The following is a 20,846-nucleotide window of genomic DNA, read 5'->3' as shown; positions in this document are numbered from 1 at the left end:
TTATAAGAAAAACAAAATGCTGAAGGACAATTCTCGTATTTTTCCCAGAAAAGGGAGACCAGAAGTCATATGATGTCCAGCACAAGGACAGACTATTGATTCTTGAAGCCAACTATAATATTAACATCACCTTTCACATCTCAAAATAGCACATAAAGATGCATGGAATAAAATTAGGTTGAGTAAAGACATTTAAAGAAAGCAGTCAGTAGAAAGACACCAATGAGTTCACTCTGTATGTGTGTAGGCGTTACGGGGAGCATTGGATGCGAAGCATTAAGACTCAGTTTTCTAGGTACTGTAAGCAGTTGAAGTAGTAGTACAGGAGATGACACCTCAATTAAAAAAACAAACAAACAAATAATCCTTTCCCATTTCCCATTGCGCCTATTCGTTTTCAAAGAAAGGCTTTAAATATCTCCCTATACCACACTGTGGCAGCGGGAGGATTCTCTTTTGTCCAGGCTGATAATAATCATTTGTCCAACTGAACTGTGGGTGGGTCAGAGTTTCACTTCACCTGAAACCAAACTATGTCACTCAGCTCTTCAGAAACTGCAACCTCTTAATTCTGTATTGCCAAAGCAATGATGATCATTTCTGATCTCTTGTTAACAGTTATTACATTGAGTTAAAGCCAGACTGTGGACATTGTATCTTATGATGTGTCTCTCCCAATCTAGAGCCGAATCTTTCAGTGGCTTCCTGCTTGTCATCCTAAGCATACTATTTGTCAATCTACCTCTACGATATGTGTGCTATCGCCTAAGCAGAAGGAGTATAGCAATCAAAGTCAAAATAAAATGGGAAAATAAAATGACCTCTCCACATCACTGTGGATGATGTCAGGAGAAGGTACATTTCTTAATCTAACAAAACCATCATAACCATCTGAGACGGTGTTTGGAAAAGGCAGGCACTTTGAAAACTCGACAGGTAACTAAACCATTTGTCCACATCTATCGCTGACTGGTTTTAACCAATCAGACCAACAGAACAGAGCCCGTTGGTAAAATCAAGTTTATGCTGAAGCCACTCAAAAAAAAAAAACTTTACCACTGAGAAAAGCCTTGGTTTAGCCTTGATGTTATGAGACACAACCAATATGTAAAAGAAGCTATGGCATAACAAGATATAGTCTCTTGTCATGTTGTCAGTGAGCCTTGCCTTACTAAGTAAATGTATAATGTGAACAAAACCATCATAAGGTTCTTCAGGGACACTAAATTTGAACTGTAGGTGTTGAAAATCACTGTGGCACCAAAAGGATATACGTTTTCAATCATAACCACCCAATTACAATACCACAAAGGGTTACTTGTTCCTTATACAGATCAGGAATGGAGCACAGCTTCCTATATTCCCATTTTTAAAGATTTCCCATCTCATTATTCTCATACTAACAAACTGACCCTTGTCTTAATTTGCAACTCTTACCAAATAATGTTATTGCCTAAACCCAAAAAGGATATGACGAAGGAGATAAGTGGCCTTTGACTGGATCTATCGTTAACATTCAGCACTTCTATGTCTTCCCTTTCTCCACCTATCACTGCGTGCCTTTCTTTCACTTCACCTTGAGCAACAGTACACTTCTTATTTATTTCCTTTTGTCATTTTAACTTTTGACTTTCCCTGACTTCACCTTTTAAAACACACAGTTGCCTATAAGTATGCAACAGCTATCACCAAGACAGCAGCAGCCGACACTCAGAGTTGAGGAGAGGACAGCAGGGGCATCACATTTCACCACAGTGAGATCCAGACGGACACACACATACGCTCACACACTGAGGGAATTGACTGTGAGGATCACATATCTGGAGCAGAGTTCTGTCTAAACAATTATTATTGCGGGGCTTTTCTGTCAGTCAAGATGTTATAACCAGTAAACACCACTCTGTTGAAGAACCTGGATAGATAGTACATCCATACTCCAAGTATGAAGCACTACTATCTATTCATGAATATGTATCGCTCTTGAGCAGCGTTAGGTAACATTACTTTTTGAAAGTTTAAACAGTAAGCCAAAAAAGTAACTAGTCACATTACCTGAGTTGATTCCTGAGAAAAGCAACTTGTAATTTATTATTAATTTTACTCATCAAAGAACATCTATCTTTGAATGTACTGGATGAACCTCAGAGTGTTGTCTTTTATATTGTTTATAGAATGAAATTCTGCAGATTAATGACAGGAATGACAGAAAAAACATCCTGTTTACAGCACAGTTATGATTTCAGATAATAACAAGCCGTCTGTATTTTATTCATGAACCAACTGAATTATGTCGATTTTACAGTTAATACTGGTAGCATCTTATCCATCAAATAACCAGCAGCATGCTCGTTAATTTTCCTCAAAGTGGCAGCTTCAGCCAAGTTGTTTCTTGTTCTATTTATTTTATTTAACTTCACTGTTGAGAAAACAACTAGTTTTCAGTACTGCAAATTTGCCTTTTTACTACTATTAATTAATCTTTTTTTTTTAACACTTGCATTTTCCGAGATAAAGAAGCAATACTGACCTCAATAATCATCATGTGACTTTTCTCCCATATTGTGCAGCCCTACTGCTGGGGCTGTAGTAATTCCGGTGTTTTGGAGCTGAGCTTAACCTGCAAGCGCTTCCTCACATTTGATGTGCAGTTATTTTTTCTTGACAGACATTTATTTGCCAGCCACAAAATGCACATTGGTTGTTTTTTCTTTTTCGTTTTCATTCACCCTTTTGCCCCAGAAATTGGCCTCGAATGCTTTGTTGTTAAAATGCATTTTCCTTTGGTTATTTCTCATGGTGTCAGCATCGAAAAATTTGCCAAAATGTTACATGTAATGTGGAAAATGACAGAGAAAAAAGGAAAAGACAGAGAGATTGCACATTGGAGCGTGAACATCCCAAATGGTGCTTTTTTTGTGCCAACCACTGGGCTGCACTGACTGTGCATGTGTCTGCGAGTGTGTGTGTGCACGCTGCAGAGCCCCCTGAGGTAAGTGATCCTTGTGAACAGGTGTTACAGTATCACCTGCCCCCAACCAAGCCCAAACGCACACACACAAATGCTACACCTATCAGAGCCTCTATCAGCCATGACTGATCTGAACAGATCTGCTTGCTCCAAGCCAGACGGTTGGTACCAAGCCACCAGCTGATCCGGCAGCATGTGTGTGTGTGTGTGTGTGTCCACACATCACGCGTGTGTTTATTTAATCATAAATGAGTGTTAATTTACAATGATCAAAACAGTTCTATATACTGTGGATGTGTGTCTCTACCTTATAAGACATTTGATACATTTCAAAATAATTGAGGTATGATACGATTAAGGTATGAAACATTTTTAAACAGAATGGGCCTCATGCAAGAACATTTTCGTATTTTTATTCTAAATTTTTCTTACTTTTTTCGTAAGAAGGTCTCGTACGAACACGCCACGTCAGATTCAACAAGCGCTCTTAACTTCGGAAAAAGTGTGTAAACGACCTGCGTAAATGATGAATCCCACTCGTGCGTATCTAAGTGCACATGCACGAGGATAGTAGATTTGCATACTCCACGCCCTAAATTATACCATATAAGGAGCTGTGCTTCCTCTCTCCTGTGCCAGGAAGTGTGAGTGTTGAGTCATGAGAATGTCATCAAGGTGCAAAAAGAACAACTTTAGGGGTTCTGAGACTGAAGTTCTGCTTTCAGAGATCCAAAAAGGAAAATCAGTCATTTTTAGCAGTGTCAGCAGTGGAATTACGGGACCTGCTAAAGCGAAGAAATGGGAAGCAATTACGAGTGCTGTTAATTCCATGTCACCGAAATAAAAAAAATAAATGGTTTGATATGAAAATGGCTCGCCATGGGCAGGCGCTCGATGACTGCAACTAAAGCCGTGCATTCAGTTGTTGCCTCATCATGATGACATTTTGATGGGGCAGTCCATGAGGGGGGTCTTCTGGCACCACACCTTCTGGTCTGCCTGGGCTGGTTCAGGTGGAGACCCTCGTTCATGGTAATATTGTGCAAATCTGGCATGCCTTCTCTGGGCTATAGAGCAGTTTGCCCCCCGCTGTATGGAGACACACCCACCTGGCCTTCAGCTCAGTGCGCTCCACGACAGCACGGGTGTTTTGATGCGTATGTGTCTCGTGCTTCAATAATGATTGGCAGTCCAGCCACAGCATGAAAGTCCCTCTTAATTTGTACTTGTGGGACAGCGGTGTGTGGGAATTTGATGTAACATGGGTGATAAATTGATGAGTGTTTTGATGACCAAGGGGACTCACGACTCACAGAGGACTGGGACACCCCCGATCTGTCTCCAATCTCCCTCTGAAAGGTTCCAGTGGCCAAAAATCCAAGGGTGGTGAGGACCTGGGCGTGTGGTGGAATTGGGTTTGATCGGCGTGTTTTTCTCTGGAGTTGTGGCTCTAGCAAGCTGCCTATTTGCAGTAGCACAGTCCTTGGGAATCTTAATCGCGATGTCAGCTATTTGTCTGTCTCCACACGTTCTCTTCAAGAGCTTGACACACTAAGGCATCCAAAGTAGAAAGATAGCCACTGGTTACGCTTCCCATTGACCTCGTTATATAGATTCAAATGAACCTTCAATTAGTGCACAATTTAAGTCAAACAGAATAATGTCAGCATAATTATGGGGTATAATGTATATTTATTTATGTTTTCTTCAAAGTAATTAAATATACAATCCATTAGTCAAGCAAACTTGATTTGAATAACAGCGGCCTTATTTACGAAACTCCTACAACAGGTCTGGATCACTCATAAATTCTGTTCGTACCTGAAAGAAAACGTAAAATATGAAAAGATTGGTGAATGCGCAAATTCTCTTAAATCACTCGTACACACGACTTAAGAACAAATCTGTGCGTACGAACAGTTGTTGCATGAGGCCCAATGATTCCACTCCACTTCAATTCAATGCAGTCCGATGAAGTTCTTAACAATTCTTTAACACTTAAATTCATATTTCCCTGTAAATATAAACAAATACTCTCTAGCCCCTTTCACACTGCGACCCGCTACCTTAGCGGGTCCAAATTGCACCTTCGACCCGCGTCGAGCAATGTGAACGCTTGGCGTGTCAGGGTGACCCGTGTCGCCTGAAGCCGAGTTCAGGGGGAGTTGCCTAGTGGCAGAGCGTCACACGAAACACATAAAATGCTGGGCGTGTACAATGACGTAGGCACAAGCCATGCGTCGGAGGTAGGGTTAAATACACCTGTCTGCATCAAATTTTTCAAACAAACGATGGCGGGACACCTTGAGAACTCGTTTTTGAAATGCAGTTCATGGAGATGTTACTTTACGGTGCGTGGGAAACCGCGCTCTCCCATCTTTCTCGCCAGCCCTTCCAGCAGAGGTCCATCCTTCACCGTCCCTGACATGTGGCGGTAAATAACGTCCTCTGCTCGGAGGCTGAGGAGCTCGCGGACCTCCTTGTCTCCCCAGTTGGCCATATTAACAAATGTCTCGAACTTGATGTAGGCTAAAACAGAGTAAAACTTGTCCTCACCTGTCGCTGTTGTTCTGAATCAGCTGTCCATTCTGTCTTTTAAACTCCTCACGTCACGCCCACGTCCGACCCGCGTCGATTGCGTTCACATCAAACTCGGCTCGGCAAAAAGACTAGGGTCCGACGCGGGTCGAAAGGCGAGTCGAGTTGACGCGGCAGCCCGGGTCGGCAGTGTGAACACAACAGCGGACACGCTAAATTCGCGAATTAAACGCGGGTTATTCGGCAGTGTGAAAGGGGCTTCTGTTATCACGACTCTAATGTAAGTACCCTATCATGTCGCCAACGTAGTCACTCTTACCCACTGTGCAATTCTAAATCTTTTATCTTGTGTGTTGTTGTTGTGCTAGCTTTAAAAGCATTCAGTGATTCACCATAAACCCTCTCAAGGTGAAAGTTCAGATCTGTCACACCACCTCTGTACTTTATTAATTCTCTACAGAATTTGAAAGAACATTCAATTTTTGTTTTGTAAACTATGTCAGTGTTGGATAATGTACATGTTGTATTTGGGTTTACCTCTCAAGCAAGTATCGTAGTCGCTTTGCTGATAGATCTGAGGGGCACATATTGCAGACTCACTCTTATTTTGTTCTAGAGTTGATGCAAAAGTCTCAATTTGACTCTGCGTTAGATCGGCAGCAAAATCTTCGAAATAGACTTTTAACTTTGAAATCAGGCAACTTTGAAATCACAGTCCATGTATTTATGTGTCTTGTCTGTCTGCAAAGGGCATTGAGTTTACATGTAATGAGATGTGCTATGGCCATAGCCCATAGTCATCAAATGGTTTATGGTACATTTTATTTGATGCAATGGTCCTTGTGTCGATGTAATTTTAATGTTTAACATTAAAAGGAGGTTCCAATTTCCTAATCTTTACATGTCTACTACATTCCGTACATAATTTAGATTTATTGTGGAGGACTAAACAACCATAATCAGAAACAAACACAAATATATAAAAATAAAATAAAAAAATAAACTTATGCAATCAATGTATAAAAAAATGTAAGATAAATCAGTATTTCTGTTTTAACTTCCACCTGTATTCATTCAACTTTTTGTCATCACTTGTCTGTCTTTACTTTTTATTGACTCAATGATTTATTATTCATTTGTTTATGTATTCATTTTTTTATGTATATATATTCAGTCCTCCATAACTTCCAGACTGTATCTACTATAGTGATCTATATCTATCACTGCAAGCCTACCCATAGTGTTCTGAAAAGTTTTGTCCCAAACTTCTTTCAAGGAACTCAAAGGTTTTTTTAAGCCGACTGGTTGTCTGTATTCCACCACAATTGTAAGGCACGTAAAGGTTAGACAAATTCGTTTTCTGTCGTATGAAAAAAAGAAACATCTGAGACAAGCAGTAGTAGCAAAGTGGATTAAGAACACCCAAGATGCCAGGCTCCAAGTAATCAGAGAGAAATTACATGCTATTGTTAGCCTGGCTGACGCGTCCACATCTCGATGAGATGGGGTCTGGGAACTAGGTGTGCATTTTCTCGTATTTGAGGCGTGGTTTACGAATGCCTAGAGCTGTTTATTGGGCGCTACGCATGTCTATCAAATGGTGTCTGGTTCTTCCCATGCTGCTTTGCGCGCGATTCATAGCCAATTGTATCACTCATACCAGATGACGTATGTAGAAATTCGACGAGGAGGAAGAAGAAAAAAAAGAAGAAAAAAAAGTAAAATAAAAGTAAACTTGCGTTCTAAGCTACTTAAAACACTTTCTAAGGCTGCATTGAACGGTAACGTTGTGTCCGCTGCCAGCTGCGGCCGCTGTATTTGGGCAGGATGGGCAGAGCCCCGCCTTCCACACCCCAACTTTTCTTTTATAGATAAAATATAGATAATTATAAATTATAGATAAAATATTTATTTCAACTTCAATCACAGTGGGAATCGTATTACACCATATTGTGGCTTGTGACGGACTTTGCGAGTGGAATCTGTTTTTATTTTCGCTGAAATAGAGCCTACCTCCAGTGTGGCTGCTTAACGTTAGATCTATGGCCCCTGGCCAGGGCAGATGCCTGGTCTGCCCTCAGCTAAGCCCGGCCCCGCCGAACTCTCGAGCACATTCTACCAATCAGAATCACTGTAGGCCCCTACGTAGCATAATATCATGTTACATTTAGCGCGCCTGTATAGATGTTTTTGGGGCAGGTGTATGATCTGCCCTGGACATGGAAAGGACTCAAAGGGTTTAAGAAATATTACTCCGCCCATCTAGCCAGTGGGAACTTCAGTGCCGCCAAATTCCCCTACAAACTTGTTGGATAAAACGGATAACTATATCGGATTTGATGAAGGATATTGGCTGTTTAATCCGGATTCACGTTTGTGGTAGGTAAAGATTTTACTTAGTTGCTATCTTACAAAGTTTAAGTAATTGTGAACGAAGTCTTTGCAAAATGGGAAACTGGGAGTGATTTAATGAAATATCTTAGCTTGATGAGCAAAGCAATGTTGAGACAGTAAACAATGTGTTGACAGCTTCGTACATGTACAGTAGGTTACTTGTCTGCTAGCTTAGGTTGGAGCACTGTCGGTGTGTGTGATATGAAGCATTTTTCGGAAAAGGCAAAAAAAACACGAGTCCAGCAAGGCGCATCTGAATTGTGCCATGAAATTAGCCATGCTAGGTAATGCTTTGCGACAAGTTTCCCTCTAATTGAAACGTAGGCAGTATTGATTCCTTTCACAAACTTTCTCTACGCTCATTTTCACATGGCTTTTGTGTTTGTTGTATGGCAGACTTTTATGCGAGTGCGCACCCCCCCCCCTGCGTATGGTTGCATAGACTATTGGCCTATTGCGTATGCTCCATAAAAGCTTGCATTTTGATAACGCAGATCATCTGCCCCGCCTATTTTCCAGACCACGAGCCGCTACTGTCCGCTGCCATGTTGGATTAACACTCTACAAGCTTCGGTATCGCGCATAGACGTTGTCATCGTCTTGCTGCCCCCCCGTTCTGTGATTGGTTCCCTAACTCAGGCAAAAATAAGGGTGGTGGTTTCCAGGCTGCCTTTGCAGTGTGAATGAAATCGCGCGCAAAGCAGCATGGGAATTCCAAGGCTATGCTATTGTTGAAACTGACCATGAATGTACTGAGATGGTCTACTACTACTACTTGAACTATCCCATTCCTACAGGTAGAATGCAATCTATCTATAGAATACTATGTCTTGTTTTTAAGGCTAAAAATTAATCACAGGGGCTTATTCATCTATTATTTGAGGCACTTGAAAATCAAAACAAATGTATACGTGTTTTATTAGTTGAGTTGCCAAGTATGTTATTTTTGGGAAACAATTTTTTATAAAAAAATAAAATATAGATATTTGCAGGTGTAATCTATGGACTATTGGGACTTTTTTACTGTATAATTTCATTCGGAATATCATAAACAAATGAATTGTCAAGAATAAGATCTATCTATATTAAGATGAGCATTGCTTCAGGGGGTGGGGCTTTATCTTTCATCCTTTGTCTTTTATCCTTTTTCCTGTCTCTTTATCCCTCACACAATACCAGGCTGTGCAGCCAGAACCCAGCTGGGAAACTGTGAAACTCACACAGACAATGACCACTTACGACAGATGGTCAGAGAGAAAGACAGAAAAAGAGAGAAAAATGCAGAATATACATACCTGTATACTGAAACTGTCAACTTATTTCACAGTAGGTGTTTTGACCGCAAACCATCTATAGATGTTTCTTCCTTTGTCAAATCAAAGCAGATTTATAATAAACTTAAATAAAATTCTTAGAGAGAGAGAGTTGTCTTAGACAGAAAAAAAAACTTTATATGCAGCCCAAATTTTAGCTAGTCATATTAGAAAAAGTCAAGTCAAAAGACCAAAAGGGTCCCACAGGTTTGATGTGATCTAAGTAATTGTATTAATTTTATTTTTCAATGTTGCCTAAAAGCCAATGTAACACGGTGGTGGAGGGACTAAGTACCAGGAATTAGGATCAGTCTATCAGCCAATGTCAGCATGCACATGTGAGGACTATAAAAATGGCTATCTGTTCAAATCGCTTTTCTCTACTTATTTCTGTTTACACATCTGTGTCACAAAAATATGGGCAGGACAAGGACTTTTCACATAAAATCTGAGGCACCTTCTGCTGTGTGGTTTTGTGTACAGCTATGGAGTGGTGAGAAAGTGTATATCTGTGGTTTAAAAGGTGCTGTGCAGCATTTGATAAATAACAATTAAGCTTGTTTTAGTACTTTGTAATGTGACTGGACAAACTGAGCCTTTTGCTTTATTGATACTTTATCAATACTGCCCCACCTCACTCTTGATGTTGAATGCTTAGACTAAAAACAGTAGCTGTGTCTGCCTGCTACATTTGCTTTTATGCAGTTTAGTTTAAGTTTGAGCACTTGGTCATAGCATTTTTTTACAACAAGGTTGCATTAAGGTCCTACTGTCTTGTTTGTGTTACAAGCTAACGTTCTCATATGGCGTGTATATTTAAATCCATAATATTTCGACTTGTTTTTTATCTCACATGGCTTGGTGTCATGTGAATCTAAAATGTGATGGTTTTAATATGAAGAACCTATAATATAAAGCATTCAACTGTTCTGCAGATTTGGTGGAACATTTGCGTTTCTATCCACCAGTTTTTATGCAATGAAACACATGCAATGTGAGCAGAAAATGGTGTATTAAGAAAAAGAAAATGAATGAAAAAGCAAATAAAAATTGTATTCACATGTCACTTAGGCTGAGGAGAATAAAAATCATGGCAGTTGAAAATTACATATCTCTGTTGAGCGGTCAGAAGAGTGTAACCTTCTTCAAATGCATAAAGTAAACAAACCAAATGCTTTGACTTGTAGTATCATTTTTGTCTGGAAAAGGCTTATCAACATTACAATAAAGAGATACAATATTGGCGACACTATCTGTCTATCTTCACCCAAATCCTGAAAATGTTTTAATTTGGATTTGCTTTTTCTAAATGAGCTGAAATGTTGTTAAATTTGTGCAACATTTGGGTAGAAATGTGGCTTTATGACAATTATTTTCCCCTGTACTCTTTTAACAACACGTATTCTTTTTACATGTTGTACACAATTAAAATACCACCCCTAGAAAGCCTAATTGAATTAAGAGTAATGGTTGTGTAAAGATAAAATGGGAAAGTAAAGAGAGAGAAGATGGAGGATAGAATATTTTAAAAGGGTTGCATAGGAGAAGAGAACATGAAAGGAGTGTAGAGAAAGAGGGAGAGTGGGAATGGGGAGGTGCTGGCGGAGAGAAGGGAGGAAGGCATAATGAAGTCCTTTGGGTCTCTAGTGGAAGAAGCCACAGCATGCAGAGGCAACACAGCCTGACTCTGTACATATGGTGGCATGCAGTGGTATGCCCAGTTCACTCTTAAATCTGGAAGTGGATGTTCTACACACCAACATTTTTTTATTCAAAAGCTTTGAGTAAAATAATATCTTTCGTACCAACTAAAACAGACAAGATTCAATTTTAGGTTTAAGTGTCTGAGGTGTCTTCCACATCCAGTTCAACAATGTAAAAGGTTTGATTTCTAGCCGCATTCCTTAAGCATTAGCAATTTCAAGCTGTGGATTAAGCATAGTGAAATAGTGTACTTTTGTCTCATTGTTCGATGTACAGGATTAACAAGGTGAAGATGACCACAATATGTTCCTAAACATTATCTTAGTGGTTTTGATGTGTGCAACACAGCCTGACATTAAGTTAAACATAAATTACACAACAAATTACAAAACTACGCCAAATGACATTTTTTTTGTGTTTTAAACACCAGGGGATTTAGATAAAATAGCAATATTTGATGCCATGTGAATGAGAACAGATTGTTGGCACTGGTTCACTAAGATTCAGTGAGAATCTACGAGACATGTAATGTAATTTGTCAGAATAAAATTAAGCCCTTTTTTACACCGGTCAGAAAAACTCACTAACACCTGCTAACATCAGGTTTTTGAGTGCAATGATAAAGTGTTTAATTAGCATTCAGTCCTGCATCAAATAACTGCAGAAGTCACAGGTATTTACCGGCTCCAGCTCCAAACAACATTGATGTTTGGCATGCATTGGTGGTAACACAGCACTTGGTGACACAGCTCAATTTTTCTATACAGAAACACACATTTAACGACCATAATAATCCACATGGAGGCTCTGAAACTGACAGCAAAAACTTGCTGAAGAAGACATTGACTGATTTTACCTGACATAAGGACAACTCACTCGTAGTCCACTGGATACGGTTGATGGTCACAGTCAACTCAAAATTTCTGATCTAATTATCTCAAAATGACGTAAACTGTGGTCCAACAAGCCTGTAGGATAACATGTAATACCATCCCTTCATGTTGTCATGGTTACATGCTTGTTCCCTAGGAGATAGTGGTAGTTTGTGGACCAGTTCTGAATACTGGAAATGGAAAAGGATTTAATTGGCTTATTGGGTATACCCATTAAAATACCTCAGAATATTATTAGTCTGAAATAGAAATTTGATTTATACTTCATATGCACAAGCAAAGACCCTTTGATTTAGAGAAAAATTGCTTCTTGGATCTAAAGAAACTTTTCATAAAGTAAGATTTTCACAGCTCATTGAAATTCAGGAAAAGATCATGGTTGTGGAGTCTTACTAAAAACCTCAGAGTTGACATGAAGCCTAAGATGGGAAAACTACAACTAAAACCAACTTGTTTTTAAAACATAACCAAAGGCCTTGAGTAATCCAAATCTCTGCATATGGTCCTGTGGTTTTTAAAGCAATCGTCCAACAATTTTTCTATTTCCTAAATCTGCAAGCATGAAAACATTAGGCTGAATTGGAAAAGAAACTACCAGGAAACAAAATCACTGTGTGAAATATGTTTTCTCTCTGAAGTATGTGCCCAGGAAGCCAGTCAGTGGGATTCAAGGTACTTTTTCACAACTTATTATACCTGTATTATTTCACACCTTCTTATTTTAAAAGCTATATATAGTTATTAACTTTCAGCATTTAAAACCACTTGGTTAGGTTTAGGCATGTTAGGAAGACATGGGTTGCTTAGAGTGGTTAAACCCTCTAACAATGTCAGCCACACACTTCTTTGAAAGTTGTGTGTGTAACCTAAACAAAAGTAGAATCTAAAAAAATTGCATAGTAATTTTTTTTACAAAAATAAAATGCCTTTTAAATTTATGCTGAGAAAATTTGTTCTCAACGATGTATCACTGTTATTATCATTAGATTTTTTTTTATGTGTATTAAATTTCCTAGTGGGCAGATTTTCTCTATATTACCTCAGAAACATATTCATCTTGCAACCAATGTGCAATAACTGAGCAAAAAGTTGTATAGAGAGAGCAAACTCAGCTATTTGTGTGACTTGATAGCTTTCCTCAAAATGTTTCTCTTTTTTTCAGTAAAAATGCCAAAACATTTTGGCAGAGGGATGCACCTTTTTTTAAGGCACTCTGCCAAACTACATAAGCAGACGCATACTGGAAGACTACCTGAAAAGATTCCCAGGAGGCAAGTTCCTCCTCTCAGTGTCCCAGTGTCCACAGACTAGCTACTTTCACTGAATGTACCACTTTGTCCAATGTAGAATCATGTGAATTTTCTCTGCATCAAAATCAGTAATGCAAACTATTATTGAAAGTAAAAAATGTGATGTCATGAAGTCCTAGAACTCTTAGGGTAAATGTTTTTCATATACCTCTGAATTGTCTGGTCTATAAAAGTGCAAATAATGATATTTGGCTTTTTGGATTGCAGGTTGAGAAAGTGATAAAATAATAAGTAATGATGCTCAGAGACAAAGGCCTTTTCAGTAAAAAAGAAAAACAACAACAAAACTAACAGAAGCCCTTTTACATCATTTACGTTGTTATGACTTTTCTGGCTAAACTTTCTTTTGAAGTTGAAGTGAAGCTTCAATTGAAATTCTCACTTTGCCCCTGGCCATGGACATTGGTGCAGTGGCAGATCACTCAGCGCAGTCTCATTCTAACTGGGTCATATACTGCACTTTTGTCAAACAGTAGCCATTAACATCAGTTTTCAACACATCAAGCAAATGAAGTGACACTGAGTTTTTCCCTGTTATATGACATAGTGGATCAAGGTATGAAGTAGGTATATTCTAACCTCCGTTTGAAATCATTTCCTAAACCCATCCCATTAGTTTTTAGTCTAAAACTTGATCAGGAAATAGTAAAACCTAAACCTGTCCACGCAGCCTGTGAAAGAGCAAGTGAAACTGAAAGTATTAATGACAAAAACTGAAAAACAGCTTTCCTAATGTGGTTTTGAACTCAAGTCTCAAGTTTCCTCTACCTCCCACCAACCACATTACATGCCACTGATGTTTCAGGAACCCACTTGCATGGACACCTTATGTTTATATCAGAGACTTTCCGAGCATTGAGAGAACACCAGTATTTGATGCCCTGGTAAAGAGAAAAGGCTGGAACACACAGGTCCAAAAAGCTGTGTTCATCTTAAGGCGGACAACCATCATATTCAGCAAATCTCTCCCACCTGAGACCTCCGGAGGCTTCCATGAGCTCTGGATATATTGTGGCTATTTGCCACATTAGACTCTTGTTTGGGAATGCATGGCCCTAAAGGGCAAGCAAGTTCCAGTTTCTGCAATATCATATAATCCAGAGGGTTCATCACCAACAGTGCATTTAAATTTTTTCCCGTATTGTGCTGTGTTCTTCTTAATACATATCTGGTGTGATTAAGCACAGCACTTTCAACCATAGGATCTGATTTCAACACCCAGAGAGGATAATACAACAAAACTTTACTAAAACATTTTGCCACTTCCTGGTTCGAGTTAGGCAGTAGCATCACTTGCTTAGGGTCGAAAATACTGTTTTTTTTTTTTTTTTAAAAACAAACATATTATTTACGACTAGAATACATATATTGTACTATGCCTTTGTCACCTAAATGGAGGCCAATTTGAAACTTTGTATTGCTGTTGCTCACGTGACCACTAGAGGTTTTATATTCTTTGAATAAAATTTAAAGTTTTTTTTTTTTTTTTAATGCAGGAGAAAACAAGCCATGGGATCATATTTGGAACGAGAACAGTTTTGAAAATCTACATCCCTTGTTGTCTGTAGTTTAATTCAAAAACAATTTTCTTTCTACCGAGCTCTAGCCACCAACCTGATCACTGTGTAGATGAAAGAGTGCGTCAGCTCACGATGAGAGGCTTCCATCTGCTGCAATTCTTTATCTGTGTACTCTGGTTCAATTAAGCACAATAGCTTACCAAGCACCACAGACATAGATAATAAAACAACTTGCTAAAGCGGATGCCTTTCATGATTACATCCCAACACGCAGTCATGAACACAAGCCTCTTGTCATAAGCAGATGCATGCTCTTGTGTAATGACACAATAGTTAGGTAAATTTGCCATTTCATGTAAAAAACTGCAAGCAACAAAATCTGGATTTCTTTGAACATCACAAGCCAAGCATCATCTAGTTCTGTTATATTCAAGAGAGGGCAGGCATCTTCATGCCCAGTGTCTCCAAAACAACACTCGAGATGGATGAATAGAACAGGCCAGAACTCTTTAAGAGAAAAACAACCGGTAGACTAAATATTTGTTTATAGAGGGGGAGAAAATAGTACAGCAAGCAGGGGATTTAAGATAGAAGCTGTTTAACTGTCATCTCTCCACTTCCGAACCTGCTACAGTCCATCAAGGCAAACATTCCTAAGATGTGCGTTTCCTAAAAATGTGACCATGGAGCAATATAGGTCTTAATACTGTATTTTTCTAGATGTAAAAATCAATCAACCTAAGTGTTCCAACAGCATTAGACTGACCTGTCCTTACAATTAGCCTGCAGCTTTTTTTTTTCACTACTGTTACTTTTGGATAAGCCTTAGGCCACCCATATAAAGTCAGTAGTAATTACAGAGTGAGAGAGGAAGACAGTCATTTCCTCTCCCTTCTGGTTGCATGGTGCTTAAGCCTTTATAATGCTGACATCAGCACTCAGCTCTGACAACAACCAACACACACACACGCACACGCACACACACACACACACACACACACACATACAGGTCACTAACAGGTTCTAGCCAAATGCTCTATTCAAGATGCAACTTAATCAAGAGAAGCATCAGTGTGATTGTTACTGCTGGTGTCATGACGACCGTCATCATTGTCAACATCATCTTTCATTCTGTGTTAACTTAATATGATAAGCCTGTGGTCAGCAGGGTATGAACACAGGCTGACAAGAGATCATGCGATGTGTTAATCAACAACATATACAATATACATAATACATAAAGAGACCTCTCACAGTTGGGGATAAAATAAAATAGAAATAACTCACATTATAATTAAGACACAAAGAACAGGCCTACATCTTACTGCAAATCCCCACACCGCCCACAACTTTCACCCTCCAGGTATGAGCAAAATCATCACCAAACCACTCTTCATCACACAAGGCCACACCTAGTCAACCACTCCAGCAAACACACAACACCACAACGTCCGTACCTTGGTAGTCTGTCTGGCATTGCTTATGAAAGGATATGGCCATTCCGTGATCTTTTTGGCGTACTTCCTCACAAAGTTGTCTTCACTGAAGAGGAAGAGGGAGCGGTTGACCGTTAGGCAGCTCTGCCGGACGGGTATGGGGTTGTACAGGGCCATGGTCCGGGCTCTCTGGGCCATCGACTGCTTGTACATCCGCTGCGCTCCGGGGGGCCCACCTTGCCTGCTGCCGCCGCGGCCGGGCCCCCCTTGTCCGCCGGCACCCCCGCCACCACCGCCACCACCACCTCCTCCTCCTCCTCCTCCTCCTCCATACCTGTTGGGTAACTCGTCTCCAAAACGCGCCATTCTGCAGACACCAAACGCCAGAGGTTAGGATGGAGCCGGGGGGGAACCTCAGAGTGACACCTCCACATGCCACCACCCCATCAGCCTCGGCTCCAAACACACATGCAGAATGGAGTTAGGTTTGGCTCTTTCGCTGGCTTATCCTTCTTCCTCTATCTATCTCCGTCTCCTTCCCAGATCTTCAGCGCTGAGAAGATACCCCCATTTGTAAGTGGAAAGGGAGGGAGGGCAGGGAGGAGGAGAGGAGAGGGGAGGGATTGGAGATGAGAAGGAAAGCGCACGGTCTGTGATCGTGTGTTTGGAATATGAATTGGAGATACAACGATGTATTTATATAATTTCTGTCAAATCAGTTCTCTGACAGAAAAAAAAACTAGTTTGATTTTGGGACGTGTCTGGAAACTAAACAATCTGTATCTTGTCACACCATCAACGTTTTTCACTCCATCGAAGGCATCCTGTTTTATTTATTTATTTTTAATTTTTGATCGGGGAAAAACCTCTTTAGAAGTGAGTCAATTCTTGCATTTGAGCAGACAAACGTATCAATCACATTAAAAAATACGATAAGGATGCATAGCAGTGCGTTTAAATAGATATTGCAATCTTCTCCACTAAGTAGGCTACCCTAGCTTAAGACTGCGTCTTTTTCGGTCTCAACACCCTTGTGCATCTTGACAGGATCTGCAGTTGTCTTTTTCCCCCTCCCCAAGTCCCCCTCTTTTTCAGCGAGATAAAAATAGAAATAGATAAGAGTGAAATCTTTAATAATTCATTTGTTCTTGTACCATATATCCGCAGTGTTTGATGTGGCTGTTTGCCACCTCTCACTGCCACCACACCACTTGGGTTACACGCAAACGTCAAGCGAGGGGGGCTTCCCCAAAATTCGAGCCTGGTGACATTTGTTGATATTTGGTAATGGACGGTGCGGCATCCCCCTTTCTCCTCCTCTCCCTCTCTAACCTCCTCACCAAGGCGTCGGTCACTGATTTTGGGCGTGATTGCGCGCTCTTGGATACGAAAATACACAGGTCCTCAATCTACTAATTTATGACTTCCCCGCTTCCCTGTGAAAAAAACACGAGTTGATGAAATAAAAAAGAAAACCACTGTCCACGGCAATCATCTATAATCCAGTGTTGGCTGAACAAGAATCCCGGACGAAAAGGATCCGGAGAAGCAGACCACTGGGGGAGGCAGCATCATCACCATCATCAATTCTTGATCGGAAAATACGACGGCGGCGGTGCGGGTGTGTTACAGCTGCAGCTTGCATCTTCTCCTCCGCCACCAGCCAGAAACCGTGCACCATCCCCGCCCAGCAGCATCACCTCCGAGGCTCCCAGAACCAGAGACACGGCCAGCCGCGAAGAGCTTAACAAGTCCAGCGTCTCTTCTCTCTCTCTCTCTCTCTTTAGCGCGCTCTCCCTATCCACCCTCTTTATGATTTTTCCCCCCCCTTTCCTTGTCAACCCCCATGGGGGGCTTGGGCCAGAGGTTGTATTTTCTTAGAGACCAGCGCTGGAAACGGAAAAAAAAACCGACGAGCGGAGCGCTTCTGCGGTTCTCTTGCGTTCTGTCAGCCGTCGGGGTTCAGCCGTGCACTGGGCATCTGATCAGTCTGACGGGAACCGAGCGCCACGCGCATAACCGCGGCCAAGACTTGCAGCGCACGACGCACGGCACCTCCCCGGAGCCTCCCCCACACCAACCCACTCCCCAAAGGGCACGACGGAGATATAGCTACAGTATGGATGTCACCTGTGTATGCCAAGGTATGGCATCTCGCTTTACCTTTGGCCCAAATGGAGAAAATTCAGTGAAAAAATGGTTGGAAGGCCAAAAGACATCCAATTTCTGATTGTATGTGGTTATAGTTGTGTTATCATTTAATAAAGAAGTTCGAAAGCACTGGTCACAAATAATGTTAGATAAAATTGTGTCGACATAGCAAAATGTTAAGTGAACTGAGGCACATTGGGGAAACGTGCCCACGGCTTCCTCCCACAGTTGTCAAGTGTCACAGCCACCAACTACACCCTCCAATTTGCCTCGTTCACTGTTTACTCAAACCCACCCGACTGAGAACAAAGCACAGCCACGGGCTCAGTTAGTGTGAGGGGTGTAAGCTATGACAAATAAAACTCAATTGCAGTCCCATTAAAAAGCTGAAACAACAAAGTGGGATTTGGGAAATTCTTAATATCCAGAAGATTTCAGCTGGATTCATTTCTTAACTGGCGAGTGGAGAGGGATGATTAGTTTGGATAATTATTTCACAACTTCGTCCCCAGCTGACAGTATAGACCGCTCTGTCATCTTACCAATGTCAAATATAACGTTCAAATGGGATCCATTGAGATGACATGAGATGCATTTCTTTGTTTGTAACCACGTGATTTAGAGCAAATTATGGACATCTGAGCATTGTTTACGAGCCAAACGTTTTTCCTAATTGAAAAATGTAAGAAACAAATCTCTCAATTAACTAAGTAGGACAAACTTCTCATTCACACGATCACAAGTGGGTTGGTTTAAATAATTATTCGTTGTTGGGTTTTTTTTTTTTTTTTTTTCCTGAGGACATAGCCTATGGTTATTTTGAGCACAATTTGAAAAAAAGGTTTTTATCTTCCTTTAGTCCTGCCTTCCTCCAAGCCGTCTGTCAGTCTGGCTCTGGCATCTGAGTCATCTTTGATATGGCTGGGCAAGCTGTTTGCCTGGGCTAAACCGACCAAGCTGTCAAACTTACACAACAGGGAAATGTAGATGGTGGGGAAAATAGAAAGGTGGTGTGCATGGATGTGTGCTGGTGTGTGTGTGTTAGAGTTTTTTTTTTTTTTTTTTTACTGTGGCTCATTATAGGGGAGTGGCCCAAAAAAAGGAATACAACAACAACAATGATAATAATAATAATAATAATTAATAAACAAACAAACTGAAGAGTTATTTTGGCGATATTAGTTTATAGTCATATAAGGAAAATAAGAAATCAAAATACATCAAAATAAGCATCTGACGCTGTCCATGGTACTGAAACAGCTATTTACATGGTTCCAAGGCCTTTTGGCGCTGTTCAAAATGCTGGGAAGAAAAAAAAAAAAAAAAACAGTTCGAAGCGCCACACACCACCTGCTTACCTTTGGACACAGTTACCTACACTGTGCATCAGGGTAGCTTATGTACTTGCACCTCCCACCATCTGTTAATTTTGAGAACTGTTTGCAAGTTCTACTTGCAGTTTGTCTGCTCTACCAGCAACTTTGGCAGTTAACCATCCATCACTTGAAGGTCCGATTCTGCTCTAAAAACAGTAAGTGGAATACTCAAAGCAGGCCATATGGTGGATTTCTGGGATGCATCTGAAGGCAAACTGTGACCGACTATTTAGAAACCAACAAAGTCTCACCAAACTTAATGTAAGGGGAAAACCTGGTTTGCACCACTCTTTCTTCACATACATTCCCAGCTCCTCTCTCAGGGTTTCAGTCTCAAAATGCAAAACAAGTCAGCAAAATCTATTTCTTGGCCTTTTAGCGCTGGTACCACATGTATCTTGATTCACTTTGTGAAGATGGGAGATGTGCATTTTGTGTAGTCATTTGCTTATTATAAGCTTTGCTCTAGTGTATGACGCAGCCACCAGGTTTTTACAAGATGTATTTTTTTGTAATAATGATTGCATCACTGAATTAGCTTGGCATCTTATTCCCTCAGACTGGAGGCTACTACCAGGTATCATAAAAGACAGTTTTTGCTGATAGCAGAGGAGAGCAAGAAAGTGAGTGTTGAAAAAAAGTGGGTGGTGGCGAAATGGTGGGACGGAAGTGGTGCTAGTGGACACAGAAAACCATGGTGTGGTCTGATAACCTGTGCTATCACATATTAATAATGAGGACGGACGGATCGTAAGGTGACAACTACAGACATTTTACTGTCTCCTTCCTTTCTCTTTTTGCTATTCTGCACTCTAGCAAACCTGTGTTATTGTTACTAGTGCTGCATGGCTATGCAGCTTTCCCAGGCTCTCTCTCTCTCTCTCTCTCTCTCTCTCTCTCTCTCTCTCTCTCTCTCTCTCTCTCTCTCTCTCTCTCTCTTGGAGTGTGCGTGGGTGGGTGTGCATGTGCTGCTGAGGGAGTCGTGCTGAGATCCTGATGCACAGCATTGTCATTCAGGGAGCGTTCACATAGGCAACCCCCGCAGGAAGCCCTGGCACCTCCCATTTGAAATAACCCTCCTCTCGCCCCCCTCCCTCCTTGCCTGTTCTCTGATCTCACTCAGCAGGCCAAAGCTACAGAGCTGTCTGGGAGGTTGAGAATGAGAACAGAGAAATACCACAGCAGGCGTGAGGCCAACTCACATTCAATTTGAAGAATGAAAATTGACATTATGATTCACTTT

At 40.8% G+C, this 20,846-nt stretch overlaps 1 protein-coding gene and 1 long non-coding RNA gene across 9 annotated transcripts in view; both read right to left on the bottom strand.

Moving 5' to 3' along the window:
- The window catches only part of cacna1ab (calcium channel, voltage-dependent, P/Q type, alpha 1A subunit, b), a 141,165-nt gene extending 124,809 nt beyond the window's left edge, over nucleotides 1-16,356 (bottom strand). For all 8 annotated transcript variants that reach the window (XM_075463936.1, XM_075463940.1, XM_075463941.1 and 5 more), the window contains exon 1: nucleotides 16,136-16,356. In XM_075463936.1, the coding sequence (XP_075320051.1) occupies nucleotides 16,136-16,289 (154 nt within the window). In that variant the 5' untranslated portion in view covers nucleotides 16,290-16,356. The remainder of the gene's footprint in view (nucleotides 1-16,135) is intronic.
- Nucleotides 16,357-16,411: 55 nt separating this feature from the next.
- The window catches only part of LOC142378937 (uncharacterized), a 41,209-nt gene continuing 36,774 nt past the window's right edge, over nucleotides 16,412-20,846 (bottom strand). Inside the window, exon 3 of the long non-coding RNA XR_012769637.1 lies at nucleotides 16,412-16,443. This is a non-coding gene — a long non-coding RNA (uncharacterized LOC142378937). The remainder of the gene's footprint in view (nucleotides 16,444-20,846) is intronic.

The sequence above is a fragment of the Odontesthes bonariensis genome, chromosome 4 (genome assembly GCF_027942865.1).
Source record: "Odontesthes bonariensis isolate fOdoBon6 chromosome 4, fOdoBon6.hap1, whole genome shotgun sequence".
NCBI classification, from domain to species: Eukaryota; Metazoa; Chordata; class Actinopteri; order Atheriniformes; family Atherinopsidae; genus Odontesthes; species Odontesthes bonariensis.
The sequence above is the reverse complement of the archived record's forward strand: the minus strand, read 5'-3'. Positions and strand labels throughout refer to the sequence as shown.